The sequence below is a fragment of the Mustela nigripes genome, chromosome 1, assembly GCF_022355385.1.
Source record: "Mustela nigripes isolate SB6536 chromosome 1, MUSNIG.SB6536, whole genome shotgun sequence".
Classification (NCBI taxonomy): Eukaryota; Metazoa; Chordata; class Mammalia; order Carnivora; family Mustelidae; genus Mustela; species Mustela nigripes.
The window spans coordinates 60,834,417-60,861,792 of record NC_081557.1 but is presented as its reverse complement, the minus strand read 5'-3'; the positions used below and the strand labels follow the sequence as shown (position 1 = coordinate 60,861,792).

Sequence of the window (27,376 nt, the reverse complement as noted above, 5' to 3'; positions counted from 1 at the left end):
TATTGTTATCGTGCCTTCTGGTAAACATAAACACTCATTTTTGTTCTGTATTAAAACAAGAATGGAACTGCTGGATCATGACATATATATATATATATATATATATATATATATATATATATATATTCAGGTTTAATAGATACTGCCAAACATATTCCAAAGTCTTTATGCCAAGTTATGATCCCACCAACTATTACAGAAGAGTTCAAGTTGCTCTGTATCTTTGTCAATATTTGTGCTGTTTTTAACTTTTAACTTTAGTTATTCTGATGCATGTATATCAATCTTCTTTTTATGCTTAGCAGTCATTAGGATATACTCTTTTGTGAAATGCCTATTCAAATCTTTTGCTCATTTCCCCCTAAAATTGTTGTCTTTTTTCCTATTGATTTGTAAAAGTTCTTTATATATATTAGATATTTTTTTGTTGGCTACATATATAGAAAATATATTCTCCCAGGATGTGGCTTGCCTTTTGACTCTTAATAGTATCTTTCAATGAAAAGAGACTATAATTTTCATGAAATTCGATTTATCAGTTTATGATTAGTGATTTTTATAGCATTTTTTCCCCAAAGGAGTAGGTGACACAAGGAGCAGTAGACTTGGAGAAGGGGGCATGTGGACCACCACAGCTGAATCCACATTTACACACCAACCAGATATAGATGTCAATTCAAGCATAGACTTGGAGAATCTATTGAGTATGTAAAGGGGAACACGAAGACATTCTGTTATATTTCCTACTTGAAGCTTATTGTTTTACCTTCCATATTTAGGTCTCTGGTCCACTTGGAATTGATTTTTGTGTATTAGGTATGATACAGGTTCGAGGTTCATTTTTCCCATACACAATTGACTCAGCATTTTTTAATTGGGAAAAAAAGAAACTCCCCTGCTCCCAAATTATAATGGCATGTTCATCAGAGGTCAAGTGATTTTGTGGGTTGGTTTCTGGACTCTTCATTCTGTTCCATTGGACTTTTTAACCTTGGGTCAAAACCACACTATCTTAAATATTGAAAGTCTTGCAATTTGGTAATAAGTTCTTCAATTCTGTTGTTTTTCTTCAAGATTGTTTTGGCTGTTATAGGTCTTTTGCTTAGGTTATAGATTTCCATAATAATGTTAGATCATTAATTTCTGTAAACAAAAACCTGCTAATTTTTCTTGAGATTGCACTGAATCTCCAGATATAGGAAGAACTCACATCTTAACTCTTTTGAATCATCATCCATGATGATGGTGTATGTCTCTATTCCCCATTTATTATATAATCTCTAATTTCTCTCAACAATGTTTTATAGTCTTCAACATAGAAGTCTTGCTCATATTTCATTGGATGTTTTTCTTGATTTTGATGTTTTTATTTAATTAATTTATTTTATTATAAATGATTTAAATTTTTCCCAGTTGTTTGCTGTAGTACAAAGAAATACAGTGGATCTTTGTTGACCTCTGCCCTGTGACTGTTAAATTCACTTATAAATTCTATTAGTTTGTAGATTACTTTGGATTATCTACGTACAGAAACTTGACATCTGTAAGTAGTAGAGTTTGCTTCTTCCTTTCTAATCTCTATGCTTTTAATTTCTTTTTCTTGCCTTTATTGAACTGGCTATAACTTCGAGTTACATTAAATACTGTTGAATATTAGTATGATAGTGAACATATGTGTCTTGTTCCTGACCTCAGTGGGAAAAGGTTAATATTTCACTATTAGGTAGAGTGTTAGCTATAGTTTTTTGAAGATATTACTTGTTTGCTGAGAGCTTTACCATACTATTATGAATTTTTATCATAGTATTGAATTTTATCAAATGCTGCACCTGTTGAGATGATCGTATGAGTTACCTATGTTCCATTCATTTTACCCTTTATTTTTAAATTTTAAGATATAAATTCACATGCAATTATAATGGGCACATGATATGATGAGCACTGGGTTTTATAAGCAACTAACGAATCATTGAACACCGCATCTGAAACCAATGATGTACATGTTGGCTAATTGAATTTAAATTAAGAAAAGATAATATGAACAGATAGCATGTACTCTTTATCCAATTTCCCTCAACAGCATAATTTTTCAGAATTATAGTATAATATCACAGGCAGCATATTCACATTGATTTAATCCACTGGTTCTGTTTGTGTTTCCACTCTGATTTCTGAATGTTAAACCAACCCTGTGTTCTTTATTCGTGAAACATGTATAACTAGATTCAATAAGCTAATATTTTTGTGGGGATTTTACATCTGTATTCACAAGAGATATTGGCCTGTTATTCTCTTTTCTTGTAATGACTTGCCAGGTGTTGGTGTTAGGATTATATTGAGCTCATTGAATGATTTGGAAGTGTTTCTTTTTTCTCTGTTCTCTGAGTTTGTGTATGTTTGCTACTCTATCTTTTTGAAATCCTTGGAGAAATTTACCAGTAAAGCAAGCCATCTTGGTTTGAAATTTTCCTTGTGGGAAAATTTTAAGTACATATTAGATCTTTTTTTTATAGATTGGGGACTATTCAGAATTTATTTTTCCTCCTGAAAGAAATGTTTTTCAAGAAATGTTTCCATTTCATCAAAGTTGTCAACTTTATTGAGAAAGTTTTTTCCTTTAATTTCCTTTTATGATGTTTTTCATAATGTCAGTAAAGTCTGTAGTGATACTTCCTTTTTCATTTTTTTTAAAGGTTTTATTTATTTATTTGACAGACAGAGATCACAAGTAGGCAGAGAGGCAGAGAGAGAGAGAGGAGGAAGCAGGCTCCCTGCTGAGCAGAGAGCCCGATGCGGGGACTCGATCCCAGGACCTCGAGATCATGACCTGAGCCGAAGGCAGTGGCTTAACCCACTGAGCCACCCAGGTGCCCCTTCATTTGTTTTTTGTTTTCTTTCTTGATTAGTCTTAGTAGGAGTTATCAACTTTACTAGGAGTTATCAACCATTCAAACTGACTTTTGGCTTGTTGATTTTCTCTTTGTCTTTGGCCTTATATTTAAAAGATGTTCCTTGTAGACAGCATTATAAGTAAGTGTAGCTTTAAAATGGAAAGTTGATGTCAGATTCAGGCACAGTCGTAGTCCTTATCTTGTGGCACTCACAAGAGGGAAGTGGTAATGGTCTTGAACCAGGACTCAGCAGTTTAGACTTGTATTTTTTTCTCTAAGATTTATTAATTTATTTGACACAGAGAGGGCTGGAGGGGCAGAGAGAGAGGGAGAAAGAATCACAAGCAGATTCCCCACCAAGCGTGGAGCCTAGCCCATGCTCCATGTGGGGCTTGATGTAAGGTGGGACATGGCGCTCCACACAGGGCTCCACATGGGGCTCGATCGTAGGACCCTGAGATTGTGACCTGAGCTGAAATCATGAGTCTGCCCCTTCACCAACTGAATCACCCAGTTGCCCCCAGCAGTTTAGACTTAACAGAAGTGAGAGGAAAAGGATCTCACTCTTGGTGGAATATTTTTATATAATAAATTACCACCCTCAAATTCATTTGTTTCTAAAGCATTTAATATTTATTATAGTGTTAGATTAAAGAAGAATAGGCTTGAATTGTGGCTTGGCTGTCTATCATTCAGCACTCTCAGAGGCAAAGCTGTGTAGTCAGTGCTATACAGGTCTCAGAATTCGTCTTAGAAAACTCCTAACTGGGGCACCTGGGTGGCTCAGTGGGTTAAAGCCTCTGCCTTCAGCTCAGGTCATGATCCCAGGGTCCTGGGATCGAGCCCCACATCTGGCTCTCTGCTCAGCAGGAAGCCTGCTTCCTCCTCTCTCTCTGCCTGCCTCTCTACCTACTTGTGATCTCTCTCTGTCAAATAAATAAATAAAATCTTTAAAAAAGGAAAACTCCTAACTGAACTGTTTCTTATTGGAGTGATAGATGAAGCAGCAGACTTTAAGTGGTAAGGAAACTCAGAAACCATCTTGGGCCCATTATCATTTTTCTGTATACTTGGATATAGAAATATAAAGTGTACTCTCATTTTTGTCATGCAGATAAATGAACAGCTGAATACTTGGAACTTGGATTTTAAATGTCATCATGACCTTTAGAAATAACAACTGGTTTAAAAATGAACCAAAGTGTAAATAAAATGGGCAAGCAATACACTTAAGTTCCCAATGAAAATTTATAAGAAAAAGTTATTTTTGCTTTGCAGTGTTTGGTCTTAGAGAAAAGACTTCATCATTTTATATGTGATGCGGCTTTCTGGGCGCCTGACATCTTCATAACATTTGACTGGAATTTCTTTCTCTTGAAAATGAATGGGCATTTTCTGGCTCTTCACACTCATGAGTTTCACTTGCAGGGGCCCCAGGTTTACATAATCCTATGGTGAACAGACACAGAAGAGAATAGGAGAGGTTATCCAACAGGGTATCAGTCTTAATAGTTAGGTTTCTTTTATTATAGTTGGCCTTGATCTGACAGATTTCATTGCCCTCTTAACTGCCTGAATAACATGTGAAATATGAGAGCCACTGTAAACAGAAAACCACTCAATAAGCTTGTATACCCAGTGGGGCATGGTTTCAAGAGCTCCCAAAGAGCAGGCAGCAAGCCAACAGGCTTGTCTTTCAGGGAGTTGGGTGGGGAGCACCAATTAGAGTGGGGAGATACATTCTCTCAAAGTCTTTAATTGGTAAAAGAAAAGTGTTGGCTATATGTAGCCCTCTGCTGGCCAGGATATAACCACAGCAGAGTTTTCTACATTATTCAAGAACAATGGGAAGGATCTGTAAACATCACTTTAACTATAAGCAAATGCTCCATGAATTTTTCACTTCTCAAAGGACCACTGGGTACTGTATAAGTAAAACTGACATATTCTGTCAAACTAACTATAGCTTAAGATATCCGCACATGGAATTAGAAATCTCATTTACATGAAATCCCAGCCAACCCAATAGTGGGTTGAAACAGCTCAGGCCCTACCCAGCATGCCTTCCTCTTAGAAGCCTCCTCAAGCCATAACTCTCTCTTTTGAATTCCTTCAACATTTCAGCAAACCTTTCCTGAGTTCCTACTTTGGACCAGGCCCTGTACCAAGTGCTGAGGTGCAATGATAAGGTCACAGACGGACTGGTCAGGGAGACAGATACAGGTGCTACTTTCCTCATGTATATTGATTAGTGATTTTCTAATCTGTCTTCTAGAATGTAACAGTTTGAGGGGAGGACCTTCCATATAGGCATCTTTGAAACTTCATTTCTGCCTATTCTCCCCATAAATTCCCAAACATCTAACAAGTACCTGGCATGTGTGGGGTTTTCAAGAAACATTTATTAGAATTTAGGAAAAATCACTGAATGAAAAAAGGAAGGCATTATTTTGTTCCTCAAAAATGCATATAGTTGTGTTTATTTTATTTTTAAAATATGTGATTATAGAGCTACACGAAACACAAGATAGGAGAAAAACAAACTGACGGATGTCTCCAACATATTTCAGAGTCTGCTCAAGCTGTGATGACAAAGTATCATAGATGGACTGGCTTACGCAGCAGACATTTAGTTAGTTCTCACAGTCTGGAGACTGGGAAATTCAAGATCAGGGTGCTACACTGGATGGGTTCTGATAAGAGTTCTCTTTCTGGCTTGCAGATGGCTGCCTTCTCGCTGTGTCCTTACAAGGCAAATCCTCTTCTTATAAGTCACCTTCCTATCAAACTGGGGCTCCATTTTTTTTTTAACCTCATTTAACCTTAATTACCTCCTAAAGACCCTATCTGTAGATTGGGTGTGAGGGCTTCAACATATGAATATGGTGGGAGTGGGAATGGGGATGGGGGATCCAATTCAGTCCATAGCATACATAGTGCCATTTCCACCCTCAAAAACCTCCATGGAAAGTAAGAAGCCCTTTCATTCAGCCAAATGGTATGTGATTTTGGAATTTTGTAAACAATGGTGCACTAGCCTGAGGTCATGATAACATACCAAGTGTCATGATTTCAAAACCCCCATGGGGGTATTTGAATGCCATAGAGACTAGAACTTTAGTCTTTGTCACTTGATGTTAGCAGGACTGAGGTGTATTCAGCTAAAATGGTTTTTGTTGATTTTTTCAGTTTCTTCTGCTTTCATACAGCACTCGTTCTCTTACCAGACTTTAAGTTCTAGGAGAATTTTTAAAGTTATTGGTAGTACCAAGAAGGAAAATGGCAAGGGATAGATATGGGAGTAATTGGAATGTACCAAAAAGGCTTTAAAAGTAAAAAGCTTTGACACTCCAGTTTTCACCTAATATGGTATATGTGGCAGTCTATACTTTCCAAAGATGGCCATACCAATACATATCCTATCCCACATGCTGTTCTTAGAGTGTGGTGCTCCTTCCTCTTTCCAGATGCAGGAGCTACATTCCCTCCCTTTGGGTGGAACTTTGTAACTACATCAACGACTAGAATATGAGAAAGAGATGGTATATGATTTCCAAATATAAGTCTTATAAAATATTGCAGCTTTCACCTTGGTCTCTGGTATTGCTTGTTCTCAGAGAAGGCAGACACCATAATAGAAACAATAAGGGCACCCTGTGGAGAGCCCATGTGAAGAACAGAGACTCCCAGTTCAGCCAGCATTCACTTGCCAGCCATATGAGTGAGCCACCCTGGAAGTGGATCCTCCTGCCCCAGTCAAGCCTTCAGATGACCTCATCGCCCCCGCTGACATAGGACTGCAACTGCCTGAGGGCCCAAGTGAGAACTGTCCACTGGAGCCCTTCCCAAATTCCTAACCAACAGAAGCCATGAAAGAGAATAAATGACAGTTGTTATAAGCTACTAAGTTTGGAGGTAATTTGTTATATAGCATTAGATAACTTACATGGTATACAAGGAATGAACCCCTGTTAATGAATATATGTAGCAAAATGCACAAGAGTAGAAGTGAAAATTCTATCTAGTGAGAGATATGAATGGTGGGCCAACTTTACTAATAAGTTAGTCTAAATAGAATTTTTCAATATCCATGTTTTAAGTTAATTTTCTCAATCAATAAAATGACATGTACTCAAAAGTACATGAATACTCGTAGTACTCAAAAATTTTTTTCATGAATCTTACCTTGAAATCCTTCTCATCCTCATATAGTAAGTATTTAATATCAGAGGGCCCAAACTCTATACATGAGCTGTTTTCTTCATCTGTCTGCAGTTGCTTGGCATATCTGATACCATCCTCATGACTGAGATACAAAGCACTGTCCTCTGCTGATGAGCTCATGAGGTCTCTACCTTTTACTTCTGCAGGTTGCAATTTTTGGATGAATACAAAGAAATTGGTTATTTGGGGATCGAGAAAAATGAAAGTACAATATACACTTTCTCACACTTTTAATTTGAAAGAGCTTTGAAAAATATAGAATCTATGTATTAAGGTGAGAGTGATTCCCATGTTTAAAATCTCTAAGTTGTATGCCTTTCTGTTAGCTGTTAGGTTTTGGTAATCATATGGTAACTTACATCATATGGTAACTTATGTGCGTGCTGGTATTTTGGTTGGTTGACTAAACAGGAACCAAAAACACACCAGTGTAGACAGCACCCCATCCCTCTCACGAGTATTTAATGTAATTCTAAAACATAGTGACTTTAATTTGAAAACAGGACTAGAGAAAGCTGCAAGAAGAGAAATATGGAGAAGCTGGCATGTATTTATTCCCTGAATAGCTCCTGGTTATGAGGTACCTGTCTATAATAGATGCTCAGTAAGTATTTGTTAACTTAAAAAAACCGTATCACTTATTACAATAAAATAATACCCCCATATATTTCTGGCAACTCCAAAGGCGCTTTAGGCGGAGGTTTCAGTCCAGCAGCTTGAGTAAGATATAGTTGCCTAAAAAGAACAAATGAGAAAAACAGCCTGTCAGTCAACAAATATTACACCATCTGCTCACTGGTGTCTTTCTCTCTGGTAGGTGTTGGAGACACATAGATGAAAAATGAGACATAGTTTATACCTTTGAGGTCCATGAGGCCCAGTGGGGTACAGAGAGGCCTACAGTATTTTAGGGTGATGGTCTCTACCCTGATGGGTGAGTAGGCGAGTGTGACAAATGCTGAGGGACAGAAGCAACACCTGATGGAGCTTTAGGAGTCAGGAAAGGTTTCCAGGTGCAGACGGTACCTGAACTGAGTCTTGAAGAACCAGGGACTGTTTGCCAGGGAAGGGCTTGGGGTAAGGAAGGGCATTGCATGATAAGGGAATAACACACTTAATGTCCTGGGAATGAAAGTGAGCACGACACCTGTTAGGGTGCTATTGTAGTTATTCAGGTGAGGGACAACTGGGGCTTGAATGGATGGTTTTAAAATGAAGAGAAAGGGGCGCTTGGGTGGCTCAGTGGGTTAAGGCCTCTGCTTACGGCTCAGGTCCTGATCCCAGGGTCCTGGGATCGAGCCCCACATCGGGTTCTCTGCTCAGCAGGGAGCCTGCTTCCTCCTCTCTCTCTATCTCTCTGGCTACTTGTGATCTCTGTCTGTCAAATAAATAAATCTTTAAAAAAAAAAAAAAATGAAGAGAAAAAGAGAAAGACAGTGAGCAGCAGGAATCCCAGATGACATGGAGGCTCCGGCTGACACCAAGTGGCAGGTGATGTGTACGTCCACCAACGCAGCTCTCGGTGCACATGTGTAAGCCTGTGCTCTGCTTTTCGGCACCCAATGAACTTTCTTTTTTTTTTTTTCCCTAAAGATTTTATTTGTTTATTTGACAGATCACAAGCAGGCAGGGAGGCAGGCAGAGAGAGAGAAGCAGGCTCCCCGCTGAGCGAAGAGCCCGACATGGGGCTCAATCCCAGGACCCTGAGATCATGACCCGAGCTGAAGGCAGTGGCTTAACCCACTGAGCCACCCAGGCGCCCCCCTCCACTGAACTTTCAACCAGAGTATATGATGTCTTGAAAGCTCCTGATAGCTTTGCCTGCAGACAGTGTGAATCGGACTCTTGCAGATATTCAAACCAGCCCCCATGCTTACCAGCTCAGCAATCAGAGTGAAGCCCCTGGATTATAGGTTGTCAATTATTTAAAGAACAGGAGTAAAGTGTTATTCAAAATGCGTAAGTCTCCAGCAAATAATATAACTGCATACAATATTTATGTTTGTAAAGGCTTTTTAAGGTTCAGCTCAGTAAAGGTCACTTTCACATGTAGCTCTGGTCTGCAGGTAGACATGTCTGAGGTCTTAGAATTCTCTTCTTTCCTGGTTTTCCCACTTTGAATCATTATGATCATACTAAATGTCTTAAACATTTAGATGTGGATTCTCTCATAACCATTAATTCGTTGTCACCTTTTATCACCACAGTGCACCAACACTTGATAATATGGAAAATACTTAAAGAATGTTATTATATGGGATGCCTGGGTGGCTCAGTTGGTTAAGCCGCTGCCTTTGGCTCAGGTCATGATTCCAGCGTCCTGGGATCGAGTCCCACATTGGGTTCCTTGCTCAGCAGGAGCCTGCTTCTCCATCTGCCTCTGCCTGCCACTCTGTCTGCCTGTGCTCACTCTGACAAATAAATAAAATCTTACAAAAAATAAAAAGAATGTTATTATATGAAGTTAGTGTTAGATTTGTAAGTATTGGTCCACTTAGCCTCAATTCTGTGGTGCTGGGGTCCCTGGGCAGTCACCTGTGGTGGACGTTCACCTCATCTCACGTGTCTAGCAGATACTATGACATTCTATGTGAGTTGTGAAGGAGGAAGTCTGGGGAGCACTGGATGGGAAAGGTAGTAACTCTGTTAGCTAAAATACCCCCATTCTTGAGCCAAATAGGAAAACACTTTTTGTATGTCCTTTGGGCATAGTTTGTGTGTATTTCTCACCCTCCTAGTATATGACAAGACTGAGTTGCCATAAAATATGCAATATGTATTATATTTCTTTGACTTGAAAATGGCTTATAGTAAAAGTTGCTGAATACACTCAAAAGTTATCCTGGAGAAGTGGTGGAACAGATAATTAAGGGTTAACACATTTCTGTTCCTTTATGCAGATCTTTCTAAAATATCCTAAACACTTGCCCCCAAGGAATTTATAATCTAGCAAGGTAGCAGCCATTAAATAAGTAATCACAAGTGTGATAAATACAGGTCATGAAGGAAAAGATTAGGGTGCCATGGAAGCATGTACCAGGGCTCCTAACCGGGTTCTCCTACACATTGCCCATGCTTTCTTTTTGCTTGGTCAGATTTTGAACGCATCTCTCCCAACTCAGAAGCCAGACTAAACACTCAGGTCTCTCACTAAAGAAAACCAAGCCACAAGGCACTAATGAACACTGTCAGTTTTATTGAGGATTTTTGTGGGGCTAGGGGTTAAATTGGGTAGAGTTAAGTTGCACCTGACAAAGTTAAGTTGCAAACAATTTCATGAAAATCTCCATGAAGAGTTGCTCATCTCCCTGCCCATTACAACCCAGTTCTCTGTGGCCAGTGAAAGAATTCCCCTTTGTAGAACAAGCCATTCCCTTCCGTGGCAGCACCAAATCAGATAGAGAAGACTGAGCGGACCAAAGCAGCAAATGGGGCTGGCAGTTTGGAGGGTAGCTCCTTTCTAAGATTGGGCCTGTTGAGAAAAGAAGGAAAGACAACAGCGGAGGCAGGGAAAGCGCCAGCCGTGGCTGCAGAGATGAAGACCTGCTGGCTAAGAAGGTGACAGCAGAAGCAGGATGGACAGGAGCGTGGAGCTGGAGACCTGATCAAAGAGGAGGGGGCTGACAAGAGTGTGTCGCTTCCTGGGGGGACGCTAAGGCCCACACCCCCTAGGACTCCTTGAGGGCATCAGCTCAAGAGACTGGGAATTCAGGAGTTCAGTAAACAGTCGACTGCCCGCCACGTCTGCACAGGCGTCTACCTCTCCAGGGACCTTGTGTAAGGGAACAGGTGGCCGGCCCCTTCTCTATACTGCCCTGCCAGGCTTCAGCCTGTAACGCAGCTACATGATTCCTGTTTCTCTATGCTTGTATCCCGCAGCCCATACCTTAGCCCAGCAAACGAAAGCCCACAATACCTGTAGCCACCCTGCTTGGAACACATCGGGAAGTTTGTGAACAAGAAATACTCTGTCACAAACAGTATTTTTTCATGCCATGCAAACCACAAGAACTATTCGGGTAGGAACTTTTTGTGGCCCTTTCACCATGTTTAGTTTCTCAGCTTTAACTCCTGGACCAAGACATTTGTCTCCCGTCTTCCACATGCACAGCCTGCATCGGTGTGATTGGTTTCCCCTCTCTTCCTAAACATGCTACTCTTCGGGGTATCAGTGGTTTCTGACAGCTTGCCCAAATCATCACCACCACTCTGAATTTGAATTCCATATTCCAGGATCCCAGTTTTCCTCAAGACTGGTGTGTTAAGAATTCTTTTGTCAGTTCAGAAAAAGAGAGAGCCTAAAATACACTTTTGGTTTCTCTTGCTCAGGAATAAATGTGACTTGGAATGCAAGGCTATTTTCTCTGCCTGGAAGGTAGCTCTACTCTTCCACTATCAAAGGAAACAATGTTACAGTCCACAAGGTATCCCTAAGGGCAGAAGACCTCCAGGAAGCTACAGCAAAGCTGATCACACCTTGGTCTATCTTCTGCTGCACAGGTATGCTTTTATTTTTATGCCCATTTTCCCTGCTGACCTGGAGGCTTTTGAAGGTCAGCAGTTGTGATGTTCCTGGTTAGTGTTTGCTGTTAAGATTACAGTGCATTGTTAAAAGAAGCAAGCCAAAGTTAGCATGTATGCACAGCCGGTTGTAATAATCTTTCACCTTCACCGTGGCCATGTCATGAGTGCCTTTCTTTGCAGCTATTGCCATCCAGCTAGAGCATTAAAAAATTATATCATCTTTTAAAAATAACAACTTCTTACACATACAAATGTTTACAAGCTACTTTCTAGATATGCTAATGACTTTCACCTGGGTATTTTGAGATCCACAAGTCTACAGTTGAATAGTTGATCAATAAGCACCAAATTTTCTTCTTCCAGTTCATGAATAATGTTTTCCAATTTTTCAACTTCCTTCTTGTGGTTTGCAATCTGTTCTCAGAAGAGAATGGATGGATATTGGTACTTGTTCACTTAGTTCAACATGGTCTTCTGTAAAATACTCAACTCCTTAAAGTCCATTTGCCTGAGGGGAAGATCTATCCTGTATTATTTATCACTGGGTTTGCTTTGTCCTTCCTCTCTAAGAAGTGATGAGTGGGTCACTTTTCTGGATTGTTTGCAGAACTTGTTTACATGGTTATGCAGTTACTAGTGAATGGCAGGAGTTGTCTTTTCCTACTCTTCAGAAACCCTGGTGCGTTCTATGTGCTGGAGGTAGAGATAAACATGAAAATAAGACTAATTAACTTATCGTGCTTAAATGGAGGAAGATGGTGATAAAAACAAAAAGCAGTGTGATCAAACCATAACAGAAGATGCTCAGCTATGGTGGGAGTTTCACTCTAGGTCTGGGGTAGGGGGTAAGGGAGAATTAATAGAGGAAATGACATCTAATCTGGATCTTGAAGACCAAGTCGGGATTCTTCAGACAACAAAAGAAGGTACACTCTAGGCAGAACAAACCACAGGTTAGGCAGTTATTTTGGTTTTGGATAGATACAAAATGGATGTGGGGAGTAGGAGAGAAACTGGACAATTAGGGAAATAATGCTAAAGGGTTTGTTTTTTTTTTTTTTTTTTTGGTTTTTTTTTGCAGGTGATGGAAGGTCATAGGTAGACATGGGTTTCATGTTTACTAAAGAAATATGATTAACTTAATTAAATATGAACAAAATTTGCTGCTTCTTTTGATGGAATTCCCATCAATCTTTAAGAAGGATATTTTGGAAACTTTGTCTAAAGACTTAGACAGTGGGAAAGATATATAGGATGTTACTAGGCTCACCTCTCTGCCTGCCTCATGTAGCATGAGCTATACAGGTGCTGCATTGTGAGGTGCTCATGGAGATAGGTCAGGACAATAGGAGAATTAGAAGAGTATAGAAAACGGGTACCTGGGTAGCTCAGTCAGTTAAGCATCTGACTCTTGATTTCAGCTCAAGTCATGATCTTAGGGTCGTGAGATCAAGCCCCATGTCTACTCTGGGCTCAGTGGAGAGTCTGCTTGAGATTCTCTCTCCCCCTCTTCCTATGCCCCTCCCTCCTAGCATGCTTTCTCTCTAAAATAAATAAATAAATGTTTTTTAAAAAAGACTATAAAAGAGAAAGTGATATGCTGATGGGAATAATGGAGATAAACTGGAAAAAGTAAGTATCTCAAGGGAATATGATGAAACAAACAAGGTTCAGGGGTTTAGATTCAGTATCTCTTGTTTGGTGTTGCCAAGAGCGTAGCTGAGATGAGTACTTAGATAACTAACATTTTTAACTTGTACTTTTGGAATCTGAAAACATTCTGTGTATTACTACATGCATATCTCTCACGTAAGTCATGTATTAAATGCTTAAATTCCTACTACGGGCAAGGTTCTGTGTGAGACATTGAAGGATGCAAAAGTGAATGAGTTTCCCTCAAAGAGGCTTACAATCCGGTGAACAAATACACAAGTAACAGTAACATAAAGCGATACTAGTGCCATTGAAAAGGCTCAAATATTGCTGGAGGTTTATCGTTAGAAAGAAAAGCATATATTATTTACCTGCCTTAAACTATTTAGTAAACCATTTTAAGTCCATAATACTAAATTATAGAAAGCTTTTAGGGATTGGTGCTTTAGCATCTCGTGCATTGGGAAATCATCAGCTTGATTATGGGCTTGAATGCCTTAAGGAAAAGTTAATAATTTTCAAATGTCAAAGAATGAGGAAAATTATATTTAGAGTTTGTAAACAGAAGGAATTGATAGGACATTTGGAAATGTTTGACCCAAGGGCTTGGCATGCTTGGAAGGCAGCACACACAGTTCTTGGTCTCCTTCCAAAACTGAGAAGGAAGAGGTCCTTTTTGGGGAGTTAAGTCCGATCTTCCAAGCTAAGGATATCTTGTGGCATCACTGACCCTTTGGACTACTAACTAAGGTTCCCAACAATTACTGTTTCCAGTCTTTTGAAATATTAGGGAAATGAAAACTACTTCCTTTTTATCACCATATAAATACCTTTACATTAGGTATTTATTTACATTAGGGTAAGAAAGTTAAAAGGAGGAAGTAGAAGACCGCTTTTCTCTCCCCATCTGGGCTTCTCCCTAGATACCCAGAAATGTACTTAAGAGTTTGAGAAAGATAATTTAAACTATTATAAGTTAGAGACTTAGGATCCTGAATTAAATGTGTGCTCTTGAAAATCTCCCCTGAAAGATGCAAGTTAGTTTCATGCCTTCTCACACTTGAAACTCTGATTGCTAACCTCTTTGAATCCCTTTGTCTAGTTTTTATTGGCTTTCTGTTTGTTGAATGAATGAATCTAAGTCATTTGGAAATTTCAGTTTTCTTCCCTTCCTTAACTATCATGCTAAATAAAACCAGATAATGTAAGTCATGCATAGGACACTACATATCTTTTCCACAGATACAAGTTTTTGGTTATCGGTGAAAGATAGTTAAATAGAGAAATGCTTTCAGGACTTCCATTATTTTTTTTTTTGCACTGTATTTTAGTACTTTTTTTTTTTTTAAAGATTTTGTTTATTTATTTGACAGAGATCACAAGTAGGCAGAGAGGCAGGCAGAGAGAGTGAGGAGGAAGCAGGCTCCCCGCTGAGCAGAGAGCCCGATGCGGGACTTGATCCCAGGACCCTGAGATCATGACCTGAGCTGAAGGCAGCGGCTTAACCCACTGAGCCACCCAGGCACCGCTATTTTAGTACCTTTAATGACACATTTTTCCTGCAAGAGTTCCATTATTGAATATCCCTTGTTAATCATTCTAAACCTCTCTCAAAGAAATTAATTGACATACATTATTCTATTTCTGGGCAATTTTCAATTCTTGTGATAATACTTATAGCCAGAGATGGTATTTTTTTTTAAGAATTTTTTTTAAAGATTTTATTTATTTATTTGACAGACAGAGATCACAAGTAGGCAGAGAGGCAGGCAGAGAAAGGGGAGGAAGCAGGCTCCCTGCTGTGCAGAGAGCCTGATGCGGGGCTCGATCCCAAGATGCTGAGATCATGACCTGAGTCAAAGGCAGAGACTTTAATCCATTGAGCCACCCAAGTGCACCCAGGGATGGTATTAATTAATTTTATGAGTAAATTTAATAATGCTAAAATAAGTATTTATTGAAATAAGGAGAAATTAAGTCTATTAAATTTCCTTAAAATGATTTGTCCTTTATTACTAAGCTCTTTTGTTCATGATTTAATTAAACTTGACATTTTTCCTATCTTTTATTTCTACTGAATCAGGGGAAATAAAAAATAAAATGAAACAAAATATCATTTGTGGCTTTAGTAAGAAGGATCAAAACACCAAAAAAAACCCTTTCTTATCAGTCAGATATAAATTTTTACAGGTATTCTCTCTGAATCTAATATCTATGACATAAGACTTAAGATTTGAATTGTTAAATTATTATTAATTAGGATTATGCTGTTATATTCAATAAAAGTATCAAGATTAAACTGCTCCCTAATATTCTTTAACTGTTAGGCTCACCTTGAGTTTTGGGGTTTTTTAAAAAGATTTTATTTATTTACTGTGTTGTGCCCAAATTCCAAGACCCCCCAAAGACGACCACCAGAGTCCAGAGTCAAAGCCAAACAGCAAGGGTCGTTTATTACAAGTTCGAACCCGGACCTCCGCGCACTCGTTGCTGGTGACGCTAAGAGATCCTGAGCTCAGGATCACAGCACTTTTTATACACTATTTGGGGAGGGAGGGACTTAGCATACATCATAGTATCTCGTAACAAATCACTACATACCGCGGGAAAATCAAACGGCAACTCTATAATATGACTACATTGCACAGAACGGGAAAAGGCTGGGATTAGATTATTGGTTAGGTCAAAGGGCTGTCATTCTTCAAACTGCTTAGTTGGCACTGCTAGGGTATGTGCCCCCTCAGGATTGGCCGGGGTCACCCTGCCGGGGTGCCAGATGGTTATTATCTCCCGTACCCAAAGCTGGGTGGGGGGTCCGGGGGCAGTCTCTTTGTCATGTCCAATTCTGGGTGGGGGTGTCTCTGGTGCCAGATGGCTGTTATTTCTCGGCCCAGAGCCGGGTGGGGGTCCGGGAGCGGCCACTCTGCTAGGTTCAATTCTGGGTGGGGGTTGTGTGGTTACAGAGTGCCTACAGAAAGTCTGCTGGTATTTTTCCATCTCCTCATGGGTTAGCAAGCGAAGGTACAGAAGCAGAAATAGGGTAATAGTTATAATTTAGGCATCTCAGCTGGAGAGAGAAAGAGAGGCATGTGCACAAGAGCAGGGGGAGGAGCAAAGAGAGTGGGAGAAGTAGGTTCCCCACTAAGTAAAAAGCCCAACACAAGGGCCTTCATCCCAGGACACTGGGATCATGACCTCAGCTGAGGGCAGATGCTTAACCAACTGAGCCGCCCAGGCACCCATTCACTTTGCGTTTTTGAAATCAATATTCATTTTTTAAAACTAGGGATTCATCTTGATTCATTTTGGAAGTAGTTTGGACTCCTGTTTACCATGACTTTATAAGGGCAGCTTAAAGGTAATAGTTGCTATCATAGAAAGCACATTAATTTTTAAATTACTTGTTTCCCAGATTCACCAATTCTATTCAGCCAAATAGGGGGCAAGGAAAAGAGAAGAGAAGGTGATAGTGACATTTTTGCTTCAGGTATCTGAGCAGATGGTGAAAAAGGAGATGTAAGAAGTGAAAATTTAAAGAGAAATTTAACGAATCCTGCTTTAGTTATGTTGAGTACCTTTGGGACATCCATGTGGAAATATTTGGTAGGCAAATAAAGATACAGGTCTAGAGCTACGGACACACATGTTAGTGTTGAACACGCATATTTGAGAATCATGTACATATATATTCTTCCAAAAGAGAGTGACTGTTCTTTCATGGACCGTATCTGAGCACAGGTTGGTGACTACTTGTCTGGATATAAAGGGAATTTCCAAGAAGTGAGTTTTGCACATCTTCTGTAGCACCTTGTAGTATCTAGACCAAAGATTATCTACCTCTTTTATCCAATAACATGCTTTCACATCTTTACCCAAGATCTAAGCCATGTACTTGATTCATATCTCGAATGAATATATCTATACTCATGGACATCCTTTTATTCAATAACTATATATTGAACATAGATTATTTATTAGTTCTCATGGATATGCAGTGTAAAATGCATAGCCTGCTCTCTGCAATGAAGAGATAGATGCAAAAACAGACACTTTCAACATATTTTAACAAGAGTCATGAAACAAGAGAGCACAGAGTAAAAAGTACCCAACACTTTCTGGGGGAAATACAAAATGATTCAGAAAGAAATTAAGCATCAAAGTCTGTGCCTAAAAGAGAGTTGGGAGTCTTCCAGGTACATGAGTGTAAGGAGGGAAGACAGAGGGTGTGGTCTGTACAGAGTGAGGAGCACAGGACAGTGCCTCATAACAAAGAAGGTCTAGAAGTCCTCCCATGACCACATTCAGTGAGAGCAGTATTGCAGCGCTGGTATAGGGAGACCCAGACTTAAGGGTCTAAGGTAGCACACTGCGCCACTAGTTCCCACATGTTCTCCAGAAAGAGGTGTGAAGAGAGTCTGATGACCAAGCTAGGATAGGATGTAGAGCCTGCAATGGGTAGGGACATCTTGACCACTGGCAAATGGCTGCAACTGTGGGTTTGGTATTGGCTGCAACATGAGGTCCACAAGGTCAGAGCAGTCCATTCAGAAGTCACCAGTGCAGGGAGCAGACGAAAGCATGTCCTGTACAGACGAAAGGCAGAGGGAGCAAAGATCCAAAGGAAACCCACAGATCTAAGCCCTCTTCAGTGACATGCCCCACAAGAGGGTATGTAAGCCCCACCTCCTTATATAACAGGATCTGTCTTGGAGCAGAGCAGGGGGAAGTAAGGAAATCTAACCGACTGAACACTTATGCAAAGGAGACTATGTCATCCCAAAAAGGCAATTCAAAAACAGCAGGGAATGAGGTTAGAATGATCCTTCAGCCTTCCTCCCACTACCCAGAAGGAAGTAGAGTCTTGAGGAAGACCAGATCAATTTTAGGGCATAAAGAAGCTTCATACATTTGAGTATATGAGTCAGGATGCCAAAAATGATTTCTGGTTGTTATTGAAATTATTGATGGTATTCATTGAGTAACAGCTCGTAATAAGATTAGGATTCCACTTAAATTTTACTTTAGCTAGTCACAATTCTGTGCTTTTCCCATGTCTTCGGCTCATAAATTAAAGTCCTTTCCAGTTCAAAAAAATGAGAAAGAAGAAATTGTTTTTTAAAATTCCACCTACTGGGGTGCCTGGGTGGCTCAGTGGTTTAAGCTTCTGCTTTCGGCTCAGGTCATGATCTCAGGGTCCTAGGATCGAGCCCTGCATCAGGCTCTCTGCTCAGGAGGGAGCCTCATCACCCCCAACCCCCTGCCTGCCTCTCTGCATACCTGTGATCTCTATCTGTCAAATAAATAAATAAAATCTTTTAAAATAAATAAATAAAATAAAATTCCACCTACCTCCTTTTTCAGCCAGTCATTCTCCCAGATCTCTCGGTAGCTGCCCTTGTCAATGAACCGTATGGCATTCTAAAAGAAAGTTTCTGTATTAAGGAAGACTTGCAGCAGGTGCTTCACAATGAACTTACCTGATCATTTTACATTATGTTTTGCAATTATTTTGGAAATATATCTAAGAACTTTTGCTTCAGTTGTTCTTTATTCTCATGTTATTTTTGGCTGATTCACGCTGCCTGATACAGGTGATTTAGAGAACTGGACAATAGCTATCCATTCAACTGGGCTTTCATTGTGACTGAATCTGATTGCCATGATGAAATCAATTCATTAAGTGATCTGTTCCATGATGAAAGCGGGTGAAATGCAGGGACCAAATACTCTTCAAGTTTATGGTCACAGACATAATCCAACATAGAGCAAAACCATGAGTAGATTCTCTTACTATTACTATTATTTTTAATCTGAAAGACTTCTGCATGTCAATAATAAAAATATACATATTTACAAACTTAATAGCAAATAGTTTCAGGGTAACTAGACTGTCTCCTGGAGAAAATCATTTTAGATGAAGAAAACAGAAAAGCATCACTTTGTCAGTAGTTCATAAAATGTAAATTCATTTTCAATTTTTGTTTATTTATAGTTTTCCCCAAAGGAACTTTATAATGGATGAAAGATTGCATTTATCTGTGAGGTACTTTTATATGGATACCGTGCTAGAAATTCCACATTCAGTAACCGAAGGGCATAACCAAAACAAGAGAGATTAGGAAAAATTTTATAGATCATAAACACAGACAGAAGTAATTTAAAAATATGTTAGGAAGTCTTTGAATTGGAAGATTCGCAACATTTTTGAATTGGAAGATTCGCAATATTTTTTTTTCTTCAAATCATGCTAATTAGACTAAGGGTGCACCTACATTCCCTAGGAACCAAGACCTTTTCTACTCCAGCTGCCACTGATAGCTCTTAAGTGTCCTGGAACACAGAATTGAACAGAAGCAGAATACATCTCATAACGGAAGTTAGTCAGCTAGTGGTTTCATTCACTAACAATGGAGCAGGGGTCTTCAACTTTGGGTGCATGCTAGAATCTCCTGGGCAGTTTGACAAATCCAGAAACCAAGTCAACATCACAGGCCAATTACATGAGCATCTCTGAGGAACCAAATGAGTTAACCAAACTTCTCAGGTGACCTCCATATGCAGCCAAGGTTGCACAACAGTGGATTATCAGAAGCTAAAGTTATACTAAAATAGCCAGATAAAATGGGGAAAATTCACTCACATGTGTGGGTATTCGCCATTAATGTAGAGAAAAGACAATGTATCAGCTAGTGATTAAGAACGATGATCTGAAGGAGACATCTGGAATTCTGCCACTTGCTCTAGGAAAGCCACAAAAATTTCTCTGTGCCTCAGTCTTCTCATTAGTGAGTCCCTGCCTTATAGGATTGTTGAGAGACATGCATGTAAAATGCTCAGAGCAGTATCTGGAACAGTCCTCACGATATATTGAATGTGTATATTTGAAATATATTTGATCTAAAGATGCATTTTTAATCATCTTAACTATGTTCAGATCATTTCATTGTTGACTTCACCGTTTCATCATATTCAGTCCCAAATGGGCTGAATTTTATGGGCAAATAAACCATTGGTCAGTTCTCCATAATCCTCTATACTTGTATAAGTATGTAAAAGTCATGCAGTAGGATAGTAACTGAAAGAACAATTGAACTAACAGTTAAGCAACAAACAATAGCAACTGAAATTCAGCGAAGAACTTTAAAGAAGACCAGATGTTTATGATTTTGAAGAGGAGATACTCTAAATGAAGAGACAGTCCCTGTGGGGATCTTCGTAACCAGAGATGGTCTGGGGGCAGGGGAAGGACAGCAAAAACAAGGGATTAGAAAACATAAAATGTTGGAAATTATATCTCAAACTTTTCTTAAGATTTTATTTATTTGTCAGAGAGAGAGAGAGTGGGCATGAGCAGAGGGGTACAGCAGGAAGAGGGAGAAGCAGTCTCCCCACTGAGCAGGGTACCTGATGCGGGACTCGATCCCCGGATGCTGGGATCATGAACTGAGCTGAAGGCAGACACTTAACTGACTGAGCCGTCCAGGCGCCCCTCAGACATTTTTTATATCCCCAAATATTAAAGCTCCGCAATGTAAAGTGTACTCTCTTAGGTTTGGATATATATGACAGTACTTTTTAGACAAATCATATTTCATTTTATAATGCATCCCAAACTTGTATTTAATAATTTGTTGTAGCCATTATTATTACTTAAAAATAACTGAGTAAGTTACTGAGCTCTTGTTCCTTATGAGCACTATGCTACTTAAATCATTTCATTTAATCCCCATACTCTTCTTTAAAGGTAAATAACATTATTGCCCTTTTTTTAAAATTAGGAAACTGAAGCCCAGAGAGGTCAAGGAACAAATTTAGTTTATATTCCCAGTAAGTGGTAGAACCATGATTTAAACTAAACTGCCAAACTTCAGAACTCAGGTTCTTAATCATTATAATATACCATGGGAAAAAATAGGGGAGCAACTTCTGTTTTGTTTTTAAGAAAACTGAAATATACCTGTGTGGCCCATTCCTTCTTTTGATCCAGTTGCAACAAAGTTTCTCTGATTATTTTCTTTCTGGCATCTTCCAGAGTGACTTTATAGTGTTCTTTAAAAAGAAAATTAGAAGCTTTAACAAGGCTAGTCCTAGGTAAAACTATGCTGCTCATAAATTGTATCTTCCATGATCCTCTCCGCTCCTTTCTACATATTTTTCCCCCAAATTCTCAGGGTACATTTTTACTGAAGCATCTAGTACCTCCTGTTAGAAAAAATGCTCCAATAATTTGCCAACACCTTAATGTGAATTAGCTTAAGATGCTGTCTCTCCAAAGGATTGTCTTTCTAAAAATTCCCAATACTTTAGGGTAGCCATCTACCTTGCATATGACACACCTCTGATCCCATAACGGAAACATAAAGAAGATTTGATTATCTGAGGGAGAAGCATCCTATACCTCTGAGTCCATCTACCTAAATTTCCAGTATTTTTGGCATGCGTTTCCTTGGGCAGGAAAGACAGAATGAGAAGACGGAGAGAGGGCTGAAGGGGCCGTGAAAGTCAGCCCCTCATTCTGAGTAGGGCTCAGAGCAAGAAAGGAGGACAGGTATGAAGAAGTGCAGGATTCTTTCTTCTCTCCAGATTTTCTTATGTCATAGTCAGGATTGAGAGAGCAAAGGATCATAACATTTTAGGCCTTGAAAGATGCTTCGTAATCATGCCGTCAACAACTCTGTTCAAGGGAAAGTGAGATAGAGTGACATTAAGGCTGCTGTAGAGAGTGGAGAGGAAGGAAACTGGTCTAACCTGACATGTGGAGAATAAGAAACTGGAAGTCCTCATGATTCCAACGCACATATACCCAGCCAGACAACCTCTCTTCTTCTTACTCCCATTCGGAGTTATCACTTGGATATTTTAATCATTCCAATCTCATTTCTGATAGAATTTGTTTCAATTCAGGACCTAGTCCACTAGACTAAGGGTGGCTATTTAGTTGAAACTTCTACCCAACAAAACGCAACAGGCAGTCTAAGAGTTGCGATGGATCAGGAGTTTAGTTATAATGGATTTTTCATTCTTAACGTTTGAAAGAAACCATCACCTGGAGCTTGATAAGATTAAATATTAATTCTTTGCTGCAAATCCTAAAAAACCAGATAATCAAATATGCTCTGACTAAAGTTATAGCTGTCTCTAGTGCCATATTAACACTGATAAAGCAATAAAAATACCCAACTTGTTCCAAGTTCCGTATAAAATTCTATGAATTCTATGAACTGTTTATCTTCGGAAGAACAGAGTAACCAGCACAAGGGAGGATATAAAAATCTCATTGCTAGCTTTCGTGATTCCCATGCTGCTTTGAGAAACAACAGTTAACCATGCATTTGTGAACACAGCCAAAGAAGCTGGGAGTATGAAACATCTCCTCCCCTTAAATTTGGAAATGTTGCCAATGGGAGCATGGGAGACTGTGGCTTTGTGCTTTACACTCCTGGCTGTTCAGACCCCTAATGTGGCCACTTCTCAGAAGCTGATGGCAAAGCCTTGCTGGCTGAAGCTTGCTTTGCATCATTCTGCCTTCCCTGCTGTGTCTGGCTCCGTGTTGCTTTGCTCCCCCACTGTTTTCTGGAAGTCTGTTGCCCACTTTTCACACACTTATCAGTGTCACACGACCTCACCGTGCTGACCCCCTCCTGTGGGGAGGCTGGAGGTGGCCTCTTGTGAGTCTCTTGGAGATCACCAATGGACTCCCATTTTTACAGATGAAGAAATCAATGTTCAAAGAAGTAATGTTCCTTTTTTGTAAGTGCATTTGAACCCAAATCTTAGTGTACAAAGAAATTTTAGAGATTCCTGTCCTGTGTACCTGGTGAAGGACAAAAGTAAAAATGCTCTGTGACTCTGATATCTAATGACTTATCATAACCCCACACTTTCTGTATTGCTGGGCCTCACTAAGGTCGCCTTTCCTTTTATTGAGAAATAAAGCCTTTTCCTGGATAGAATAGTGACTGTGTGTCCTCTATTCACTATCCCAACATCTCCCAACCAAAGTTCAGGGAAGCAGCTCTGGGTGCTTCCTCCCCGACCACCCCCCAGAGCTCATGGATGGTCCCAAATAAGGCAGGGATGGATAGCTGACCACAGAATGGCCGACCCATGCCCCATGAGGAGGCATGGATAAAGGTCTTTGCTCATCTTCTTTAGGTAGGTGATGACACCAGCTCTTCAGAATCTGGGCTGGAGAAAACTGCAAGAACTGGTGTATGGGAAGCAAGAAGAGAATGGGGATGGGACAGAGCAAAGCAGAGGCCGCGTGAAGGGGGCACAGGCCATGGAAGATAAATGTAGAGAGGAGCCATGGCTAGAGCTACCACTGGGCTTCTGTTTCCATCTTTAGTCTTCCCATTCCTCACTGCAAGTGATATATTCAAAACACATGACCATGGGACATCAAACAAACTTAGCTTTATCTCTTCCCTTTAAAATGCATACTGTGAGGCTAGAAACTCTCCCAACAAGATATATGGCAAATTTTTTCCTTTTCTGGATCCTTTGTGATAATAAGAGTCCTCCAATCAGGGATTAACGTATCCAGTCTTTTGTAGGAATTAAAACTTGAAACTCCATTCAAAGCTGTGGCTATTCCCTTCCCAACCTGGACATATAACCATTTCTGTGCCTCCTCCCTCAAGGCTGAAGAGAAGCATGGAAAGGGACAAGAAACCTCTCACTTGGCAGAGACTGTCTCAAGCTAATGTGGCACTTTCTGGTCCTAGCTGGCACTTAAGGTTGATTCCTTTTCCATGGGAGAATTTTATACGTTCCTCAGGGGACCACCCTTCCCATTGCTAGTTATTTCACCCATGTTTCCTTGATGCAGGGATGTACTGTCCTTGAGGCTGGCCAACAACTTGTCCTCTGGCCTCTGGCTCTCAATCTGTTGCTCCCTCCCATGCATGCAGGCTCCTATGTCCTATTAGGACACCATCCCCGAGCTCTAACAGGACTGTGTACTAGCTCTCTCTCACAGCACATTCATAGGAGACACGTTGTGCTTTGCCATGACAAACTCTGAGAGTGCAGCCTGCTGCAGACAATATTTGTGGTCCCCTGCCCCCAATTCATGCCTTGCAACAGAATCACCAGTGTGATGATATGTCTAGATGGGGTCTTTGGGAGGTCATTAGGTCAAGAGGGGGGAACCCTCAAGAATGAGATTAGTGCACTTATAAAAGAGACTCCAAAGAGCTCCCTTGTCCCTTCCACTAAAGATGGCTGTCTATGGGCCAGGAGGTAGGTATTCACCAGACACCAAAACTGCTGGCATTGATCTTGAACTTCCCAGCCTGCAGAACTGTGAGAAATAAATTTCTGTTGTCTATAAAACACCCACTCAATGTATCTTGTTGTAGTAGTCTAAAAGGACTAAGACACAGGCCTAGCTCAGGACAGCAGCCGCTTCCCCTTTGGCTCTGCTGTCAGAATGATCAGTCAGTCTCTTACCCCCTAGATTTCTCAGGACTAGACCTCCAAGCCACAGAGGATGCATACTGAACAATCTGAGGAATTTCCTCAAAGATTGTCCATCTTGATCTGAGGTGACGGAAGAATTACCCTTCACCTGCCCCTTTGTAGGACAGCATAGGACGTACAGCACACCAAGATCTCTTCCTAAACACTGTCCCCTAATTTCCAACAATCTTTTCTTGACCTGTCCAACTTCTTGTATAGACTGGGACTCAGTTTTCTGTCTCCTCAGCATGGCAGTCTCTCAGTTTACTCTGAAATGTGGTGTCTGTTATATTAGCACCCCAATTTAAACTGAGACTAAAAAAGTTGACTTTTAGTGTCCTGTTTCAATAACCACCTCTTTCCCTAAGATACTTGTTCCTTGCAAGTAAACTCCATGATCATGGGTGTGGGAGGAACATTCTAGAGAAATCATGGAGGAAGGGAAGAAAAACAACAATATAATAGTAAGGCTCCAGATAAATCAATTTAAGTGTCCTGCTCTTACCTATGGTCCAATTACTGGCCCCCAGAGTATTTTCATAGTCCCCAAGCCAAGTTGCTGCTGCTACCTACATGGTTAGGAGAAATCCCTAAAACTAATGAAGATAAGAAAAGCCCATAACAGCTATTTTCCTATGACATCTAAAGTCAGCTACAGACTAAGGCTTAACCAGAAAATAATTCAATATGTTTAAGTGTTATTACCACCATCCCAAAGCTGAATTCACAGCATGACACTTTTCAACTCAAAGAAATCATCCAAATTTCTGATTAAGATAATGGGTTCATAATTTTATCTGAGAAGATGACTTCTTAATTTAAAATATAAAGAAACGTTGGGGGGGGGTTAAAAATTTTTAAACTTCCCCAAATAATAACCATTTTAAAGGTATAGTACTGGTACACAAATACATAGATTAGTGGAACAGAACAGAAAGTACAGGGAGAGACCCAAATACACATGGGAAACTAAAGTATGATAAAGTCAGCATTTCAAATCAGCAGGGTTAAAATGAATTATTTGATACACAGTGTTAGGGTTAAGGTTAGGGTTACCATCTGCTAAAAAATAAAGCTGGTTTCCTACCTCATAGACACAGAGAAAAATCAAAGATGTAAATATTAAAATGACACCATAAATATTCTAGAAGAAAATATTGGACAACTTATTCATCATCTCAGATATCATAAAATAAAAATCTAGTTTGGGCACTCTAAACCTTCATATGTCCCCATAAATATAGCCCATCAAAAAAGACTAATGACAAATGGCAGAAATATTTGTACTTTGTGTTACAGTTAAAGAGCTAATTTCCTTAAAATGTAAAGAGCTTTACAACACAGTAGAAAAATGAGCAAGGGATGTGAACAGATGGTTCACAGAAAAGGAAATGTAGCTATATTTCCCATTACATTTCCTGAACTTTTGACAAGATATCCACTATCACTTATAATAAGAGAAGTGGAAATTAAAGTTACAGTGAGATACAACATTCTACTTTTAAGACTGGCAAAGAATAAAAAGTAAGCTAACACCCCTGTTGTTGAAGATGCAGAAACATAGGCATCCTCATCTACACAGGGAGACGTCGGGCATGGGATAGGGGTAGTTAGTCAACTGGGTACAAGCTCTATGGATGGCCATACCTATCAAAATAAAAAAGAAATAAATGGGCGCTTTGGGACAGCCATTCCTTCCTACAGTTACACAAAAATGAAATTATAGAAATACAAGGATATTCATTACAGTAAAATGAGATTTTTAAGAATATTCATTGCAGCATTATTTGTATTAGTACAATATAAGAAAGGACCTTAATGCTTATGAGTAGGGGGCTTGTAAAAATATTATAATACAACAAAACAAAGTAGCTACTGGAAGAATGAAAAAATGCTAATATGTACTGTTCTATAAGAATGTTCATATTGTTACACGAAAAAGCAAGTACCAAATTGTATTTGTAGCATGCTTTGTATATGTTGATACAAAATATTTCTGACAACAGTTACAAAAATTGGTAATAGTGGTTTTATCTAGAGAGAGGGTCCGAGGGGCTGGGGGATAGATGGGTGTAGAAAGGTATCCCCTCTCCCTTTTAAAAAAAGATTTATTTATTTATTATTATAGAAAGAGAGAGAGAGAGAGAGAGAGCAGGAGGGAGGGGGAGAGGAAGAGGGAGAGAGATTTCCAAGCAGATGCCCTGCTGAGTGTGGAGCCTGATGTAGGGCTTGATCTCAGGACCCTAAAATCATGACCTGAGCTGAAACCAAGAGCCAGACGTTTAACCAACTGAGCCACCTCGGTGCCTCAGAAGGTGTCCCTTTTATTCTCTACTTTTTTTTTTCTGGTTTGGTCTTTTATTTTTTTTTATTATTATTTTTTTTAATATAATTTTTTATTTTTTATAAACATATATTTTTATCCCCAGGGGTACAGGTCTGTGAATCACCAGGTTTACACACTTCACAGCACTCACCAAAACACATACCCTCCCCAATGTCCATAATACCACCCCCTTCTCCCAAACCCCCTCCCCCCAGCAACCCTCAGTTTGTTTTGTGAGATTAAGAGTCAGAGTCACTTATGGTTTGTCTCCCTCCCAATCTCATCTTCTTTCATT

At 39.7% G+C, this 27,376-nt stretch overlaps 1 protein-coding gene across 3 annotated transcripts in view; it reads right to left on the bottom strand.

Moving 5' to 3' along the window:
- Positions 1–3,933: 3,933 nt before the first annotated feature.
- Positions 3,934–27,376, bottom strand: part of CCDC83 (coiled-coil domain containing 83) — a 54,834-nt gene continuing 31,391 nt past the window's right edge. For all 3 annotated transcript variants that reach the window (XM_059391549.1, XM_059391530.1, XM_059391539.1), the window contains 6 exons: positions 21,250–21,341; positions 18,642–18,710; positions 11,932–12,053; positions 7,774–7,850; positions 7,077–7,255; positions 3,934–4,340 (listed from right to left, as the gene is read on the bottom strand). In XM_059391549.1, coding sequence (XP_059247532.1) covers positions 4,179–4,340; positions 7,077–7,255; positions 7,774–7,850; positions 11,932–12,053; positions 18,642–18,710; positions 21,250–21,341 — 701 coding nt within the window. In that variant the 3' untranslated portion in view covers positions 3,934–4,178. The remainder of the gene's footprint in view (positions 4,341–7,076; positions 7,256–7,773; positions 7,851–11,931; positions 12,054–18,641; positions 18,711–21,249; positions 21,342–27,376) is intronic.